The 18,771-nt window shown below is 46.7% G+C and overlaps 1 protein-coding gene across 1 annotated transcript in view; it reads right to left on the bottom strand.

The window, feature by feature from the left end:
• LOC143012927 (ERC protein 2-like) overlaps window positions 1-18,771 on the bottom strand; it is a 122,517-nt gene that overhangs the window by 69,685 nt on the left and 34,061 nt on the right. The window contains exons 9-12 of the mRNA XM_076166269.1: window positions 11,697-11,834; window positions 8,305-8,493; window positions 4,554-4,595; window positions 4,252-4,445 (exon numbers count right to left, since the gene is read on the bottom strand). Coding sequence (XP_076022384.1) covers window positions 4,252-4,445; window positions 4,554-4,595; window positions 8,305-8,493; window positions 11,697-11,834 — 563 coding nt within the window. The remainder of the gene's footprint in view (window positions 1-4,251; window positions 4,446-4,553; window positions 4,596-8,304; window positions 8,494-11,696; window positions 11,835-18,771) is intronic.

Genomic DNA, 18,771 nt, shown 5'->3' with positions numbered 1-18,771 from the left:
AAAAAAATCTAGATTTTTATCTCCTTCATAACTCTTAATTCAACTCTATCTCTCCCCCGCCGCTTTTAATAAACACCAGAGTGGAACAAAATCCTCTGATTCCAAGCAGACAGGGACAAAGTGGGGCAGGTACTCAGGGGTTCCACAATATACAGAATTAAAAACCGATATGATCTGAATTAAATACTTTTCAGATTTTCTCCGAGGAGCAAACAAAAAAGAGGGAGGGGAGGAGAAGGAGGATGAAACCCGGAGCGTATTGGAGCGCAAGCATGAGGCGGCCTGCTGGGTCCACGCTGGGAGTCTGTGCTCTTATCGGCGGCGGCGCTGAGAGATCCAAACCCAGTGCGTTTATTACTGATAGATGCTTTATGGTGGTTAGACGCGTCTTATCGCAATGCAAACACTGTGTCACAGCTGCTCTTATATAAACTCTTTATATGTGTCTTTGTGTGAGGACGTGTGGTGAAAACACAGAGAGAGATTAAAAGGTTAAAAGTTTAGTGTACGTATGCATGTGGAAATGTGGAAATAAGGAATGTATCAGAATTGGATTGAGCAAAGTCTCATACAGTAGAATACAGGTCCAGGTGTTTCAACCTACAACAGGACTGTTATCATTATTAATAGGGTAGTATTCTTCCCAACACACACACACACACACACACACGTACTGTATGTACATATGCAGCATACAGACAGACATGCATACACAGACCTCCCTTTTCCTGAAGCCCCCCTCCACACACGCATACCAGAGTGCTTACCACGTCAGTATTTCTGATTACGGTGAGACAGGGAGGCTGATATATTTCTTAAAGGTTAGCCCTCACATCACCACGGAAACCATCAAACGAGCGATGAAAGCGACGTCTACACAAATACCGCGAGTTCTCCTACGTAACAATATGAAGCCATGAAGGGGGGGAGGGGTAAAGAACAAAGACATCACGTTTAATAGTGACTCAGCAAAGGAGAAATACTGTTGAGGAGTGTAACCTGATTTAATGTTTCAAAGAAGCCTTTTAATCATTTCTGTTGTGGAATACACAGACATTCAGGATCAATTTTCCAGCGTCGTCAGCCTGAAGGCCTCATTTACATCATACAGGAAAATGTGATCCATAGCCAGATCTGTTATAGAGATATGGAAAAATGTATGAATATATTATGTTAATACAAGGTGTAAATGGATGCAGAATGCTATGCAATCTCATCTGCCAGACTGCATTGCAATTGAACCTCTCACAACTACCAAGTACATGAAATCCATACGGCTGGGACACATTTGTGAGATAAAACAAATCAATACTTGGTCCGTGGAACCCCCGATGAAAACAGGCTCTAACTGCTTAAAGACTCGCCGACTGAGAACCGATCGCGATGCAGAGAACAACGTGTCATCATCAGCGTAACGTCTAACTTACACAGAGATCGCAGCTTAACGCAAGGTGCAAAAAGGCCCTAAAACTTATTCAAACTGGCAAATCTCCAAGCAGGCCATTCAATCCCACGTTACCGACTACAGCGTATAAATTGTGGAAACATTACGCAGGGCAGAAAACCCACGCGGGGTTACTTAGGAAAAAAGATTATAGCACTTTACTCCCAGAACGTCAGGCGAGGAAACGCATTCATTTTTTCCATCCTTGTCCACTGTATGTAACTACACTGACCTCTTTAAGACACAAGGAACCGTGAGAGTTTGGCGCTTTAAACTCGGCTATTAAGCCATGTTTGTGCGCTGATACAGAAGCATTCCGTCGCGTCGGTGAGACTGATCGCTGAGGCCGATTAGAGTAGAATTGCACATGTCCAGAACTGTAAACAAACCATAAACTAACTTGTGTTATCGCTGGTGACTTTAAATTAAATATATGAGCGAAGCTATGAAATACGGCAGTTACAAGTGATCCCCTCCACCCAATTTGTTGGAATGTATTTATTACCATGACCTGCTGACCGTATCCATCATGCCTCCCTCTGCTGTGTTGCCAGTGGGATGAGAAAGTGTCTGTTTCCTCGTATGTTCGTCTCTCTCTCTCTCTCTCTCTCTCTCTCTCTCTCTCTCTCTCTCTCTCTCTCTCTCTCTCTCTCTCCCTCTCTCCCTCTCTCCCTCTCTCTCTCTCTCTCTCTCTCTCTCTCTCAGATACTGGTTAATAGGCCACCTGACGCTGTTCCAACAGAAACACTCTGATTAAAAAGACATTCATCCTCTGCCCGGACACATCTCGCACACTCTCGCACAGAAGTCCAATCAGTGTGCAGAAGGCACAGGCTCGTCTGCCAAAAATCAAAAATGCCGTCACACAATACGCACAAAGACACACCAATGTGCACATGCATGATGCGTAGTATTTGGTCCAACCACAATTTATGGGGAAGGAACATTAGAAACACCTCTCAGTATGATGACATTTAGTACAATACCAACAAATCTCAGAGCCCATAGTTAGCGATATCAATAAATTCTATTCTTTTCTACATTCTTGACATTGACCTCATGGTCCCGTGTTACATTCCACTCTGACCTGTAAGTGCTGACCTAGGCAAGGGGGTCAGACCGATAGCAGAGACAGGCTGACACTAATGAGACAACAGCCTGACAAAGACAGGCGAGCCGCAGCGGAGAAGGCCTCGCAAAAAACGCACAAGGTGTTCAGAAACAAAACGCATAGAGACAGACAGCGCCAACCCAGAGCCCGGCTGTGTGAACACCCTTAGCAGGAGCTACTGTATTCATATTATACTTAGGGCTGCTGCGTTCCCACAGAGTTTGAGTCAGAGTTCACTTTCCGTGCCAGAGTGGCGAGAGTCTGTAAAATGGGTAATGAATGAGGCAGGAAAGAGAGTTGGGCTCCAGCACACGCCAGCCTTCCAGATCCTCTCTAAACCATTCGGAACCTCGGCGCGCATTAACACACCTGATGGGATCCATGCATGTGAGAAAAAAAGTCATGACTCACTTTGGTGTCTGCAGCAGGAGATTCTCCAGTGGCACACTTTACACACACAGTGAAGACATCCACTGCATGTGCACGTCCTCAGCTTAGGACTCTTTTCCATGCACATACACACGTGCATACAGCTTTACTTCATATATATATATATATACAGAAACACTTGCTGTACCTTTGCCTTGGCACTGGACAACCAGTCGTTTGGGTTCATACACTCACCATGCCAATCCATAAATCAGATGATAATTGAGTAGCGCTGTGCCAGTAATAAACAGAGCAGTATAAACAGCCAGTGTTGCTCTGTCTGGGCTGGATACACTACCTCCCACTGGCATGTGGCTAGATGCCTGCCTGGCAGACTCAAACACACACACACACACACACACACACACACACACACACACACACACACACACACACACGCACACGCACCCTTTTACAGTAACTCCTCTCGTGTATGAAAGGACACAAACACAAACCACTTATATGTGCTCACAGACACAAATGCTGGAAAACACGCAAACATGAGGCGTGAGAAGAGACTGATGGTATGAAGGGGTGTTGAGAGATACATCGCACTCGACACACACAGACACACGCACACACTGCACGTCTCCGGCCGTACAAATGCCTCTTTGCTGTGACAGGAATGAGAGCCGTGATTGTTTGCCTGTAAATGCATTGTGCGTTTACTCTCCCACTGGGCTCTGTCAAATCTGAGACTTGCTGGGAATCAGATTTAAACCAGGAAGCCCCTCACCCCCCTCACTTCCAGCCCCAGACCCCCCTCATTTCCAACTTTATACCTGGGAAAGTTTCAAACCAACCAAACAGTCACGGCATGATGTTGAGAATTACGACGTTGGAGGGTGTGTGCGTGTGTGTTTTTTAACTAGCGCACTTAGCGTCTACTCACCCCGGTCTGCAGACAGGTTTGACGCGGAAAAACAAATGACAAAGACATTTTAGCCAAGTGATTAAAACAACACACATGCACAGGTCACAGTAAGCATCTGTAGAGTGGGATTACATCAGGCAACAAGCATGACAGTGGGGAAGTGGTTTCAAGTGCTGGGAGGACACAATCTAGACAGTTTATGTCTCGTGGATTACTCCTTTATAAATAGAGCACTTAGGAATGGATGGAGATCTTACAAAGCTCCGGTCGTGTGCGGTTCAAGCATACGTCACTCCTGAGGACACCCCCATCTGAGGACGCACAGATGGTGTGTTTTGGTTTCGCGTGTGTGTGGGTGATGGATGCGAATGTCACCGCATGTTAATCCCTCACCTCTCCAGATCGGCCATTTGTTTCTCCTTGCCAGATTTGTCCTTCTCGGCGTCCCTCAGCGCTCCCATCAGCCGCTCCACCTCCGCTTGGGATTTGCGAGATTCCTCCCTGTAGCGGGCCACTTCCTGCTCTAGGAGCCTCAGGCGATCCGTGATGTCCGGACACCTGCGGACAGCCTCGTCCACGATTGGAGCCTTTTCAAGGGGCGCGACAAGGGACAAAGACAAGGAGACTGATAAGACTACACACACACACAGATAACGTATCTACTGCATGCATTATCTGGGCAGGAGACGACTTACCGTTGGGCCGATCATTGGCAGGCCGTCGACTTTGATGGGCGCCTGGAGGAAAAAGGGAAAACAGGAAGACTAATGGTCAGAAATATAGCGTTATTGTTTATTTTAAGACTCTCCGTCGTCACATACAGGGTCAGATATGACATCAAACCCCCCTGAGTGGACTTGGAGGCCCGGAGGATAAAGTAAGCCAATCCTCCAAACTGTGGTTAGGGTCACAATTTGGCCCAAGTGGAACCAATCTCCACCCTCATCCGCTCTCATCCCTTCATCTTTACCCCCCAACCCATCACCCCCCCGCTCCCCCCCTCTCCCTCTCTTTCTCTCATTCCTCCGCCGACTCCTTTCGTGTGGTTTCCCTCTCTATCAGTCGCCTCCCCAGGGCGCCCTACGCGTAGGGTTCGGAGTTTAGTCATTATCGTTGCAAAATTGCCGTCTTTCCTCTCTCTTTGCCTGCGATTTTATGAGACCACCAAACATCTTTCTTTCTTTTTCTAAGTGCAAGAGAAAGAGAGAAGAAAAAGAAAAAGAAAAAAAAGACAGGGTTACACTGATGAATTCTTTCTTCTGAGAAAAATATCCCAGAGGAAGTTTGTAACCTAGAATTATCTCTCTCTCTGCTTCTCTCTCTCTCTCTCTCCCTTTTAGTCTTTACCTCTCTCCCTCTTTCTCCGCCGAGTGTGTTTGTGCAGATCGTTTGACTTGTTGAGACAGCTGAGGCCACTCGTTTAAACATCATCAAGTGAGCACGGACGCACGGACGCACGGACGCACACACACGCGCACCGAGCAATTTATTGTCAGGTCGAGATAAGTCTGGAACTGTATTTGCGGCTCTGTTTTGAGTCTGTCATTAGAGGAAAGAAGAAAAAAACCCCCAAGGAGCATTCAGACGCCTGTTAACTATTACCACTGTGAACCAATGCTGTTCGCCAATTATAACAAACCGATCGGATAAACAAAATGCACAGGTTGAGCCCTGTGTTGGGGTAATACAGCCAAGGGCGCAGCATATGGAGCACAACAAAATAATTTAGGGGGTGTAACCCTTCACTTTATAGGTATGTATGATGAAATACATGCTGTTTGAGCAGGAACACATGTAAGTGTTTAAGGAGACACATTATGCTTTTGTGATTGTCATTTTGATCGTGTAATATACAGTATTAGGGAGTGACACCAGAGGAATAGAGGCTCACTTTGGAATGTAACTCGTGTGACCTGACCCGCACCTAGTTAAACACACCCGCAAAGTACGAGGCTAATGAGCGAGTGTTTCGTGGTGTGTGTGTGCTGCCAGCGTGGCTCAATGGGAAAGGCCTTAAAGCTAAATTCCGTAATAAAACTTTTTTTTTCCTTCACTGTACAAAGTAGCCCAACAGAAAGGGAGCTGGGAAGTGGATCAATGTGTGTATTTGCATGTTAAAGCGTCACATATGTACAGGTACACGCACACGCCTGTACTCAGACTCAAATCTGATGCATTCCGCCCGCTGGAGCCAATGTTTACCTCGTCTGCACCCCTGTTGCCTTCCACACCGAGCACCGTGAACTCTCCCACACACATCAAAACCAATCTCAGCTCCAACAAAATACATTAGGCCTAAGTGGACCAGAGTGTGTTATGGTTTTTCCAGTGGAAAACACAGACAGAGGCTCAGGAGGACGGAGGGTCCGACAGGAATTTGTGATATTATGACAGCAGGTGGACGGCCTGTAAGGATACAGTTACATATATGGTCATTGACATCGTTATTATCATTCTTGGAAAATTCTCAAAAGTGTAAATATCACAAATGAGTTAAATATGTGTGACCACCAGGCATTGAGACGTGCAGCTGAACCCAGCATATTAAGTGTTAAATAGCAGACGACACTACTGTATAGTGCTGTAGTATATTGGTAATAGTTTAACATGCAAATACCACTGAATTACTCTGAAAGGGGGCTTTAATTTCTTAATTCTTCATCTAGACACAGCAGAAAAGTTCATTTAGACTGTGACTCAAAAGTCAGTGGAGGTGTGTTGTTGTCTCCGTGCTGATTTAAGATGACCCTCTTTGGGAGGTCACCGCCTTCCCCAAGCTTCTTCACTTCACTTCCTCTTTGAAGAGCGAGTGTTTAGTCCCAGAGCTGAGTCCTTTATTAACCTCGGAATCAACAAATACTGTTTTATGGGGAGAGGATGAGGATGCGGTGAAGTCAACACAACTCTGCAGTCCAAGATTAAAAGCCTCGCTAACAGCTTCACTGACTCAGTCATACAAACATGTCCGGATCCAGGCAGAGGGCCACTGTGTGTACATGACCTGATGGCAAACAAACTCTACATCTGCTCCATGTGGGACTCAAAGGCAACACATCAGTGCTGTCATGGGGGAAACCTGGTTGCTCAACATGAGGCATTCAAGTTTAATTCAGGAATGAATTATTATTAAGTTAAAAACACATTTTGCTGATACAAACCATATTTGTCTATGAGCGACAGTAACATGGGAGTAATTTTCCTTATGAGAATCCATTTAAAACAAGTGACGACGACATTTGACTGAAGAATAAGGGCCAAGTTCTGGATGTTGGAATAGAATACAGCAATATTAACATTTTCTAACTAAGGTACATGTACAACTTACTATCAATTGAATGGTGGATGTTATTGAGGTGTGTGTGTGTCGGTGTGTGTGTATGGTATTTCAGGTTAATCAGCGCCTAATCCAAGCATATAAGCATATCAGATGACCTCTGACCTCCTGAGCATTACACCCTCTCACAGTCCGCTGCACTGCAATAGGATCAAACGCACCAAACACACTCACTAATACCATTAATTAGTGTGCACACAGAAACAGGCACACACACACACACACACACACACACACACACACACGTGGCACACACAAGAAAAAGACGTAAACAAACCGACATTATCTATGGAATGATGCGTTTACATAACAGTTAACAGACTTATTTGCTGAGGTGTGAATCTGCTGCTGAGAAAGAGTGACTGAGCTGCTGTGTGTTTCTGCTGTGTGTATCATGTGGCGCTGCGTCAACATTCAACAAGATATCATTTCACAGGAACGAGATGTGTGTATGCATTTATAAGCATAAAAGAAAACAGAGAGAAAGAGAGAGAGAGAAAGAGTGAGAGAGTCTGTCCCGGCTTGCAAGAATGAGAGAGGAAAAGGGGAGATGGAGACCTCTGACTTGGCACCCGAGCAGGGACGGAGGGATCTTTTACACCCATAAATCACTCTCCCTTAATTCATCCCTTTATCCTGCGAGACGAGGCGGCGCAGGCAGGCGAGGGAGCCGCTAACAACGGCGAGGACGCTCACACGCAGGCGAGGTGCTGGAATTGCCATTACTGTGGATGTTAGCCGAGTAAATACAGGGTGCAAGTAGTACATTACAACCACTGAAGTCAGGTTGTAATACTCAATTCTTTCTGTACAATAAAAAATAATTATCATATGAGACGATGTTTGCTTGAATTATGCGGCAGTAAAAAAATGAAAGGGGTGCTTTTCTTTGGTGGTTTATGGCGCGGAAGAAGATGAAGTATTTATGCTCTCACGTCTGCAGACTGGCAATCATGTGCATATTTCATTCGAGCTGTTATGTCATTGTGACGCCAGAGCGGATTCCAGGTAATTATGGATAATTCAGCTTCGATCTAATATGAAGGAATCAGAACAACAATGTCAGTTTAATATATTCGTTCTTGTCAAACTCCGCCTTCCACCTCACTGACCTCTCCGTCGGGCCTCTGGTTCGGGGTCTGGGCGGGGTTGGTGGTCTGGCTCAGGGGCACTTTCTGGGGCTGCAGGGCGCCGAGTCTGTCCTTTAGGTCCTGGTTCTCCCTTCGCATCTGCTCCAGCTCCTCCAGCCGAGCCCTGTCATCCCGCTCCTTCTGATCCCGGAGGTTCTCAATCACTCGCTCCTGAGAGGGGAAGAGGGACAGCGTGGTGAGGAAGAGGCCAAGGAAGCTTATCCCTTTTCCGACCATTTACAGAAACTGTGCTGTTAGGCAATGCAATAAAATGACTGTTGTTGTTTTGCCTCCAGGATTATCAGTACAGCACAGTCGTTCCCTGTCGTTATTAAAGATGGTGGACAGAAGGAGTGTAGCCAAAGATAAACTCCTAAATGCCCAGCGTAAATAAAACACCCATAAATATCAGCAGAGACAGGCAGAGGTCAGCGCCAAGTAGAACACAGAGGAGGAAGGAAGAGGAGGGAGAGAGATTTATAGAGAATAGATTGGATGGCAGATGTCCTGATAATGGCTCCACCTTGACTTCTGATAAACCGGGTTGGAATGTTTTGCACCATAATTTTCTCTTCTCTCTAATCACACCGGACACCGGGAGGGCCGGCGCTTTAGGTGCTGGCGGGCGCCCAGGTGCTCACCATGGGTGGTGGAGCATGTAAGGTGTGTGTAGTAGGGTGCGTGTAGGGACGGTGTGTTTAAGTGTGGACCGAAGTGATTATCAAGGTGTTTATTCAGGTGTTTATTTAGGCGCGGAGCAGCGTTCAGCAATGAGGCTTTACGATGTGGCATCGCCGCATGATTGGCAGCTTTAAACCCCGGGGTAATTGGACAAATACACCACTAACTAGACCTGGCATGGTACAGGCCTCCATAGTGGGGTTTGGAAAAGAGAGAGAGTGTGTGTGTGTGTGTGTGTGGAAGGGAGAGAGAGGGAGACCACATGGCTAATAGGTCCTGGGTGTTTTCTCCACACTATGAAATATCTCTAGGATGTTTGGGGTTTGGGGAAAGAGACGAGGATGTGATAATAAAACCTGCCACTATGAGGCTTAAGTGTGGAGCACATGTAAACACAGGCACACACACACACACACACACACCTAGACTAAGGCCTGTCATGGGCAAAGTGGCCCAGCCTGTTAATTGGAACCACAGCACTGTGGCGAGGGACTGGCTCCGAGAGAAGGTTTGTGACAGGGTGTGTGATTAGCAACACACACACTCGCTCTTGTAAACACATTACACACACCCTCTGTGGACCACAAAGTCTGAAAAGCTCGCCAACCTCCTCCTCATCACAGCTGAACGATGTGTAGGCTGCATCAGAAGTGGTTTGTGGCTAAACAGATGGGCCGGCGCAGAGAAACGGGCTTTATTGTTAAATATGTGATCATTCTATTTGATTCAAAGTCGCTTGGCAACAAAAACAAACTCAGGTGATAAAACGTCGTCCTAAGTGAAACCATCTACATCTTGAGCCCGGACGGTCCAAATGTTGCAACCAAAATGGAACACACACCATCATCCAGCATCATGTCTATTATTAATTGACGGATGTCTGTAAGTGTAAACAATTCTTGATTAAATGGATTCAAATTAAACATTGTTCAGTTAAATACAATTGCACATAAAGTAATCAAAGGCAAACACACACATCGTTGTAAGAACTGGAGCACCCTTAGGTCCTGGTTTATTGATTCTCTTCCCCCGGTCCCTAAGACACGCCACCACACAAACAAGACCAGGCAATAATACATCGAGAAATAAACAAACACACTAAACAGCTACAGTAATTCAACACACACATATGTGCATGTAGATCACATAAAAATGTGTCACAGCTGGACATCAACCTCTGGCCTAATTGGGAACTGCTGTACTGCAAAACTATTAACCAGCAGCGAGTGCTTACAAAAGAAAAACATGCCGAAAAACATACAAACTGGAAACCATCTTTTATGCATGAAGCACCAATAAAGTCGTTGCTTTGAAAACGCACAATAAACGCACACACATGGAACAAAGCCACTATGAGATAAGACCGGGGGACTTGGACATCTCCATCGTTAAGGTACATGTAGTAAAGAAATCAAAATCTACGCTACGGCCGCGCCTGTCTCCAATTAGAATGGACTGGCACCCTGTAATCATCACTACAAACTCATAAACACGTCGCTTAAAGCTTGTGTACGGATCAGGGGGGGAGGGTGGGGGGGTGAGAAACAACATCCTTCAAAGCAAGAATGCACATTAACATTCCGGCCTTTTTTGGGTGAGGAACATTTTCCGAGGTTCTCGAAAATGAACTTGAGTCCGGGAATTCTGGGAAATCGCCTCGGCTTCTGCAGGGACGTGCGCAGAGAAAAACATCAGGTTTCGGGTTTTTTTGCAGAAAACAAAACGGCGGCGGTTGGCCAGGGGATGCGATTCGTCACCCGGCTTTCAACGGCGGCGGCGACGGTGGTGACGGCCTCGCTCGCTGGCCGCCGAGTCTTTATGGACACCAGCTGCTTTCCTCGCATTGCCCCGACAACAACAAACGTTGGATGTTTACGACCAACATCCACCCGGACCGCTCGCTCATTCAGCCATGTGGAGTTAGTCACCTCACATTACCATGGAGACCACTAAGCTCTGTGGCTTTCGCTACACCGTCCCACTCCATACTGTTTAAGAAGGGGAAGCCAGATTCATTATTTCCCTGGACGCCTGCGTGACTGTGTTATCTGTGATTGAACGTGCGTCCGTCTGTGATGTGCCGTGATTGTATTTCTCTCTCCGGCTCTGTTTTTCCTCTTCCTCTTCATACGTCTTGGCGGTAGTTACTCATTTTTCGCTCTGCCTCCGCCCTTGCATTCCTTGACCTCTCCCTCCCTTCACTCTGAGGCCACTTCTTCCACCGGGGCCGTGCCTCTTCTGCCATTCCGCTTTCCGTCCTATCCCTCCTCCCCTTCGCAAAAATCTATCCTCCTCTTATTCTATAGATCACCCCCTCCCTCGGCTCTGCCCGGCTACAGACAGGGACTAATCCCCTGTCTAGATTCACCTTAGACCCCCTCCACTCGGTGCCTCCTTCTCTTTACCCGACACAACTTCATCTCGTGTGGTCCAAGATCTATAAATTAACCGGCTGTGTGAGTAAATTACGAGGCTGAGTCACTACATGGCGAGCAACTTAATTAAGCGGTGCAGTGAAGACACTCATTTTCTGCTAGACTGCGTGAGGACAACAATGGAACGCATGCACGCAACGAAGATTACAGGACAGAACTGAGACACTCTGACTTGGATCTTAAACATCTGCACGTCAGGTCCTTGTCTCTTCTACACCTCCATATTGACCCCCCTTCATCAATTCCTCTGACCTCTACCTTTTCTGACAGTGCTTCCTCCAGAGTGGCCAGGGCCGTGTCCGTGTTGCTGGAGTCGGTCTGGAGGCCCCGGACCCTCTCCCTCAACCCGGCCAGCTGTTTGTCCTTATCCCTTAACTGCTCCAGCAGGTTCTCAATCTGGAGGGAGAAGGAAAGAGACAGAGATTAGTATCATACTGATGTGAAACCAAGACCACAACAGCACCGATTTCAAGCACAGTGTGCACAACATAAACATATAATGTATACAACTGTAGCACCACTAAGGACTTAACTGCAATAAACATAAGAAAGAATAATCCCACTGATGACCAAATCATGGAGGAGATGAATCTAGACGCTGAATCGTGTGCTCAGCCCCTGGCTGCATTCTCCAATTTCCTGCTGTAATGTCTTCCATTCTGGCCTGGCATCCCAAAGATGAGCAGCAATGAAAGCCTCCACTGTATGTCTCGGTTTAAGACAATTATGTTTGGATCCAGTGTGAGAGTGGAGGTTACTCTATTTCAGAGAGGAAGAAGGCTGAGTGAAGAGGTGCTAACAACACAAAATGGATTTCAGGGCCTCTTGCATTCTTTTAGTGGAGGATCAATATTGTGCTCACACAGCCTGATGATGGGCGGTGCAGCATATCGGCCTCCATGTTGGTTCAGTAGTTTTGTGCTAAGACTTAATTCATTCCATTGACTTAAGGGCTGCGTCTCTGTGTCTGCCTCTCTGTGGCTAACCTCATGTCACTAAAGTGCTGGTGTAATATCCAATTGTGGTGTTCAACAGCCTTTATCTGATGATCATCCGCAGCATGAAGCACAACTGCGCACAGACACACTCGCAACGGCACACAAATGTGTACACACACATCGCCCCGGGCTGTACCAAACAAAACATTAGCAGATGCAGCTGGGGTACGACCCACTGCGATGCAATGAAACTCTAGAGGTCTACAAAGCAATTACAGAGTGACAGCACATCTGCTGACATGACACAAGCTTGTGGCTTATCAAACATTTCACACACCCCATTCCTTTGAATAAGTCAATTAAAACCGGCTTGATAAAAAGGTGGTTTTCCCTCTGTTTGGTGACGCGGTGGAGATTTACGCGCAAACATACAGCATTTTTTCCATTCCCCAATTCAGTCTTTGCCGGTTTCCTACATACAAAGCACCATTCACTCACTGCTGCAAAGCATTAATACCACATTTGACCCTCGCTGTCGTATTTTCAGAGGGCTTGTGTTGCACAAAAGAGAGATGCATGCACTCAAAGGAATTCATTATTTAATGAACATGAGAAACCAATGAAAACAAGAAAAGCAATTCAGGCCACCAAGAGACCAGATCTTAACTGAAATGGTGACGTGGTGAAAAAGGAAAATGTCCAGTGGGAGGAACGAGCTGCATTCCAGTCATGGGTACATAGATAGATAATGTCCAAAATCTCCAGAGCTATTTTACAAATGAATCCAATTATACCGCAGACTTTGGTGTTCTCTGCTCCCTGGAGGGGAGATTGAAGGGAGCCATCTTGGTTTTGGCAATGCGGGGAGAGTGGCAGGAGTGGGTGGGAAAAAGCAGCCAGGACCCTTCAGCAGATCTTGATAGGTTAATGACAGTCATTACACCGCCGAGCTGAGAGCTCCTGATAGGTCAGGCCGCAAGCGATAGGGAAACCAAACTCTACGGGGAATGATGGGAACGCGTCACACTACCAAAGTCTGATAATGTTCCCATTAATCCATGATTGCCATGGGTGTGTTAGGCAGAGCGGACACTGTGAGAGACGGAGGGGGGGGGGGGGGGGGGGGGGGGTTGCAATATGCATTTCTTAAGCTGAAAAGGAGCTTGTTACTTCTGAAGAACAAAGCAGTTAGGTGCTAATGTTACATGTGGTTGAGTCGCACATCAGCTCGCACTAATGAGGGCTGACAGATCACACGAGGCCGGGGCAGGAACACGCTTATCTCCACAGGCATCAGGCGGAAAAAAGAAGAAGCAGGAAATACAAACAAACCAAATATCTGACTCTGGCTTCTGGTTGTTGCAGGTCGGAAGCTTGAAATATGTTATTCCCCCTAAAAACGGATGCAAACACATACATCGGCGCTCATGCACGCCTTCGCTCTGCGTCCCTGCGGGCACCACAGAGCCCCATTTCAGGTCAAATTGAGCATGTCGCCCCTGGTCTTAGATAAATGATTACATTCTTTACAGAGCTCCGTTTGCTTTGGCCTGGTCACACAAAATAACAACCCCGAGATGAAATATTTAGCCTTGTCGCTTGGGCCCTCTGTGAAATTGCGCAGAAAAACTTAGAGCGTGTCTCGAAACCTCCAGTCGACGAATGAGAACAGGCTACGTGAACCGTGGATATGGGAATGAGGGTATGGAATTCTGCCGGAATTCTCTATATCCAAACACATTCTGCAAAGAGAAATGCCTTTTGTGGACAGGCGGGGTGCAGGGTAGCCATTTGGAGAGATGGGGGTGTGTGGGTGTGTGGGTGTGTGTGTGTGGGGGGGGCAGTGTTTCCAGTAGCTCGGCCATTATGATGAGAACAGCAGTCGTTCACTTTATCTCTCAGCGCGCGAGTCCAGCTTAAACTGTACTCCCGCATTTCACACACAAAGACACACAAGCCTGGCACGCACTTACACACTTACACACAACACATGCGCAGAGGTTTATCATTAAACCTCTGCGCATGTGTCATCCCACCCCACAACCACACACACACCTCCCGCCGTAGCAGACCACCTACGATAGCCGGCTACTAGGCTCTGCGGGCAGGCGCAGCGGTGTGGTATGTCTGTCTCGATGAGTGTGTATCCTCCTTTTATCCATGACGTCTGCCTCGGCCATCTCCCACACACACATGGCTCCCAACTGTTTACGGCCGCTGTGTTTTGACTGTGATAGCTTTATCAGTGGAGCTGATAGGGCAGGAGCAGGTCTCTTTTAAAATAGGGAGTGTTGATGCAGAGTTACCGTTCACTGACCTTGACTTTTTGAAGCTCTGTCTCACAGTAGTTCCCTAACGCAGCAAAAACAGGGAAAATACTGTTTGGTGCCGGTCGTTGGCTCTTTTTACGAGCAATGATTTAGCTATTGTAAATCTGATAGCTCTGGATCAAACCAAAGTGCTCCAGCATTGACTAGTCGACCACTGGCCACAGCCTAGACGCAATGAGAAAACATCCAGATCTTCAAACACAACTACCACTCGATCATTTCAAGTAAAGAATATGTTTAAACAATTTAAACAAATTCAGTGGGTTTGGAAATCCAGTGGGATCTTCGTTGTTGCTTTGTGGTTGCGCTCTGCGCAGTGCGATCATGATTAAGGCAGGCTGAGTTCTAACGTAATGGGAGAGAGGTTAGTGAAACAGTATTGGGCCCTGTTCCTCTGGCTAAAAGTGATCACCGGTCATCATCTAAAAGCGGCTTGTTCCAGAGCAGAACCACAAACTCGGACGACCCGTCTGTGTTCCGTCCAAAGCGAGAACTGGGGCCGGCGTCGGGTCCTCTCGAGGAATCATTTCTGCGGAACACAGTGCATGACCACCATAAAAATACGCTCATTTGTATTTTTAAAACTCTTCTGGACCAATAAAAACGATCGGTCGCCGTTTGTCAAAGGCGCTCCTTCTCTCTATACTTGTCATCGCCTTCTGAAAATATGACGGGGATGATTTTAAAACCAAGACACCCCCGGGACGGACACGCACACGCACACGCACACGCACACACGCACACGCACACGCGCACGCGCACAGGCACACACAAGGACAATAACCGCAAAGTGAACAATATGTCGTAACAGAGCGTACTTCCCCTGAGAAATCTAGGTCAAACTCAAACAGGAACACGACCAAAGACTTCACAGTGGAAATTTCCTCCTGCAACTTTTAACGCACCACAATCTCCTGCTGTGATCCAATCTAAGTGCCTGTGTATTAAACTTTTTATTGCCTTTTTGTGCGCTTTTGTCTGTGTTATATTGAACCATCTTCACCTGCATGCTGTTCCTCTGTCATCACAACTTGCTGGTACCCAGTGCAATAAAGGACTTCCTCCTGTAACCGAGCACCCGGATGTGGCTCCTCTTCAAAGAGAAGCCGTTTGGTCATAAAGACGCTCAGGGAAGACAGTGACCTTTTCAGTGAGATGGGTGTGTGTGTGTGTGTGTTTGTGTGTGCCTGCACTTCATTCAACTCCTATTCCTCCAGGTGATGGGCAGACTTGAATGCTGCAGCTCTTATATTGTGAGCGCTGGTGCCCCCATGTGGTCATTTGCTGCCACAGGCTTGCTTTTGTATTTTGACAACTTCCACTGTGTTTAGAAATTAAAATGAAATGTTGCATTCTTGCCTTGCATCCACAGTGGGTGGGCGAGATAACACTGAGCAGCTGAGTGCTTCACAAATGCATAAATATCAGGAAATGCTGCATAGAAAGATCTTACTCATAAAAGGGACTTTTCTTTACAAGAACTTTTATGACTGTGCAGTTCCCTCCTGACCTTTACAGTCTGCTGTGTGTGTGTCCCAACAATGAGGGAACAACTTGACAGGGACCACCTTTACCTCTGGAAATAACACCTCTCACCTATTTCCCTCAAATGACCTTCCTGATGTCACGGCGCTGCGTTTCAAGACTCATTACTCATCTGTTATCGGGCGGAACGACGGCGCACAATGACTTCATAAGACGAGTGTTGCCTGAGAGAGGGAGGGAGTGAGGGAGGGAGGGAGGTCAAACTGCCATATATATCTTTACCCTTTTTAGGTGTCAGTTTTTAACTAACTTACTGCAGATTCCTCACATTTAGAGATACATTTGTGTATGTTAAATTGACTAATTTAATCTTAAATCTTGTACTTAAATCCTAAATGTGATGTATTAATCCTAAATCTTACATTTTTATCAAATATCTTGAGTTGAAATTTTCTCTGAAACCCTAAATAAGCACTTTATTCCTGGGAAGACAGGAAAGAGGCGCTACTAATAATCCATCTCAAGCTGCTCCTGCTCCAATTAAAGCAGAGCCAGAGTTTTGGCTCCGCCCCTTGTGCTAAATAAGGAAAAAATGCACCTAAAAAAAGGGTAAAGCGATATTTACAAACGGCGGCCCCGTGCCTCTCTATATCTGCCCAAAGTTTGCCGTGGCGTGCTGCCGAAAATAACCGTGTCTCTGCTGTGTACGGTGTTGACAAGCCGGGCAAGCAGGTCGCCACCAATCCCACGCTGGTGGAAAAACAGATACGTTGATCTGAGGCTGGAGGCAAATGGAAGAGACAGAATTTTCTTATGGGTTTCAGCAGGATTATGAGCCAGGCCCGTGGATCTCTGAGCGGCTTCCTCTTGCTTGCATTGGACGTTCTGCAGCTAAACACTGCCTATTTAGAAACACAAAGGTGCTCTGTCTGCATCAGCAACACACACACACACAAACGTGCTTTCTTTTGAATGCAGGCTGACAGGCATATAAACACACACAAAAGCAGGTAGCCACCGAAGAAATACAGACACAACTTTGATACATGAATTAGAGGCAGAAATGGAGGAAAGCGTCTCTAATACTGGTACTTTTGGTAAAAATGTGATAACTCCTTTCGATACAAGAGTCAAAGGAAATGGTTTCACATAAACTGTAGATGTAGACGGCACACACACACACACACACACATACTTGCACCCAAGTCCATTTGTTCAGCGCTGTTCTCCCACTGTAACATATGGCTTTATTGTTGAACACACACTCACACACACAATCAGGCTGTGATTATTATCACAAATGTCCGTCCAGGTTCAGCCAATGGGGGCTGCCGACACTACTTACACATATGACAAGCAGACATACTCCCCCTCTGCACACACATTCCTCCAGAAAGTCATTCACACACAGACCCTCCTCTGCATTCATACATATCAATTAGACACCAGCAGACACACACTCACTCACTCACACACGCAGAAACTAATTAATCTTACATGTGGACATCACACAGACGCACAGAGAACAACACACAGTGACTGAAACAGTGAGAAAGATGGAGCGAGTGTTGTTTTCATAGTGATTTCTCTTGCTTGACCACAAAGCGAAAGGAGCAAGGGAGAGACTCATGCAGACGCAGAGCTGTTCAATGAAGACAAATTGCACTTGTGCAGACTGGGTTCGACGTGTATGTGTGTGTGTGTCTGTGTGTGGAGGCCAAGTTGATCCACGTCCATGCTCTTTAGACTCAAGACCCTATCTTTGCCCCCCTCGGCTGTAGAATGCTGCAGTGATTGCTGGGTAATTACCCCGGCGCTTTAGTCTTCTGCTCCCAGCAGCATTAGTATTAATTCTTTTCTTTTTCCTCTTCTTTGGAGAGAGGGGGGGGGGGAACGGCTGCGCTTTGATCTGGTGAGAGAAAGAAAGAGAGGGAGAAAGGAAGACGGAAAGAGAGAGAAAGAGAGAAATGTGGCCACCCAGCTGGGACCACAGCAGCTGTGCGTCTACCTTTCTGCTTACCACCTTTTGAACCCGGCCCACTTTACAGTTCGGGGGTCAGACGGGTCAAGGGGCTTAAAACAAGTGGCTGTATCAGATCTTAACGGCCACTTTAAAGTTGGAAATAACGACGCTGGACTACAAAAAGGCTGAAATCTGAGTTATGACTTATGTCATTATGAGGCTACAGTTTCAGTTTAATTTATGGTTAAGTTGGAAACTCATCAAACGTCAACTGATTGTTGAATTGAAGTGCTTGTATTGTGGTCACGCAGAAGATGGACTTGAAAAGCTGCGGCCCAGTGCCGGATTGGTCTTGACTGATGTGTAGCCTGGCTCCAATCAGCCAGCCCGGGGCTCTCACCATTAACCCCGGCTGATTGCTGATAGCAGCAGAGGGGCTGTAGGGGGCCGATCACAGGCTGTTTACCGGAACCTCCCCAGCTCCTCTGGCTTATCTGTGCCCATGTCTCTGTGCTGTGATTGGTCAGGTGGAATCCATTAGGATGAAAGGCATCGGTGGCCTCATCGCAGATCCATCAAGATCACACACGCTCGCTCATTCAGGCGTGTGCACATAT

Source organism: Genypterus blacodes, unplaced genomic scaffold (assembly GCF_046128005.1).
Source record: "Genypterus blacodes isolate CSIRO-AG114 ecotype Tasmania unplaced genomic scaffold, CSIRO-AGI_Gbla_v1 ptg000156l_1, whole genome shotgun sequence".
In the NCBI taxonomy this organism is placed as follows: domain Eukaryota; kingdom Metazoa; phylum Chordata; class Actinopteri; order Ophidiiformes; family Ophidiidae; genus Genypterus; species Genypterus blacodes.
Note: the sequence above shows the minus strand (reverse complement) of the source record. Positions and strands in the feature narration are given on the sequence as shown.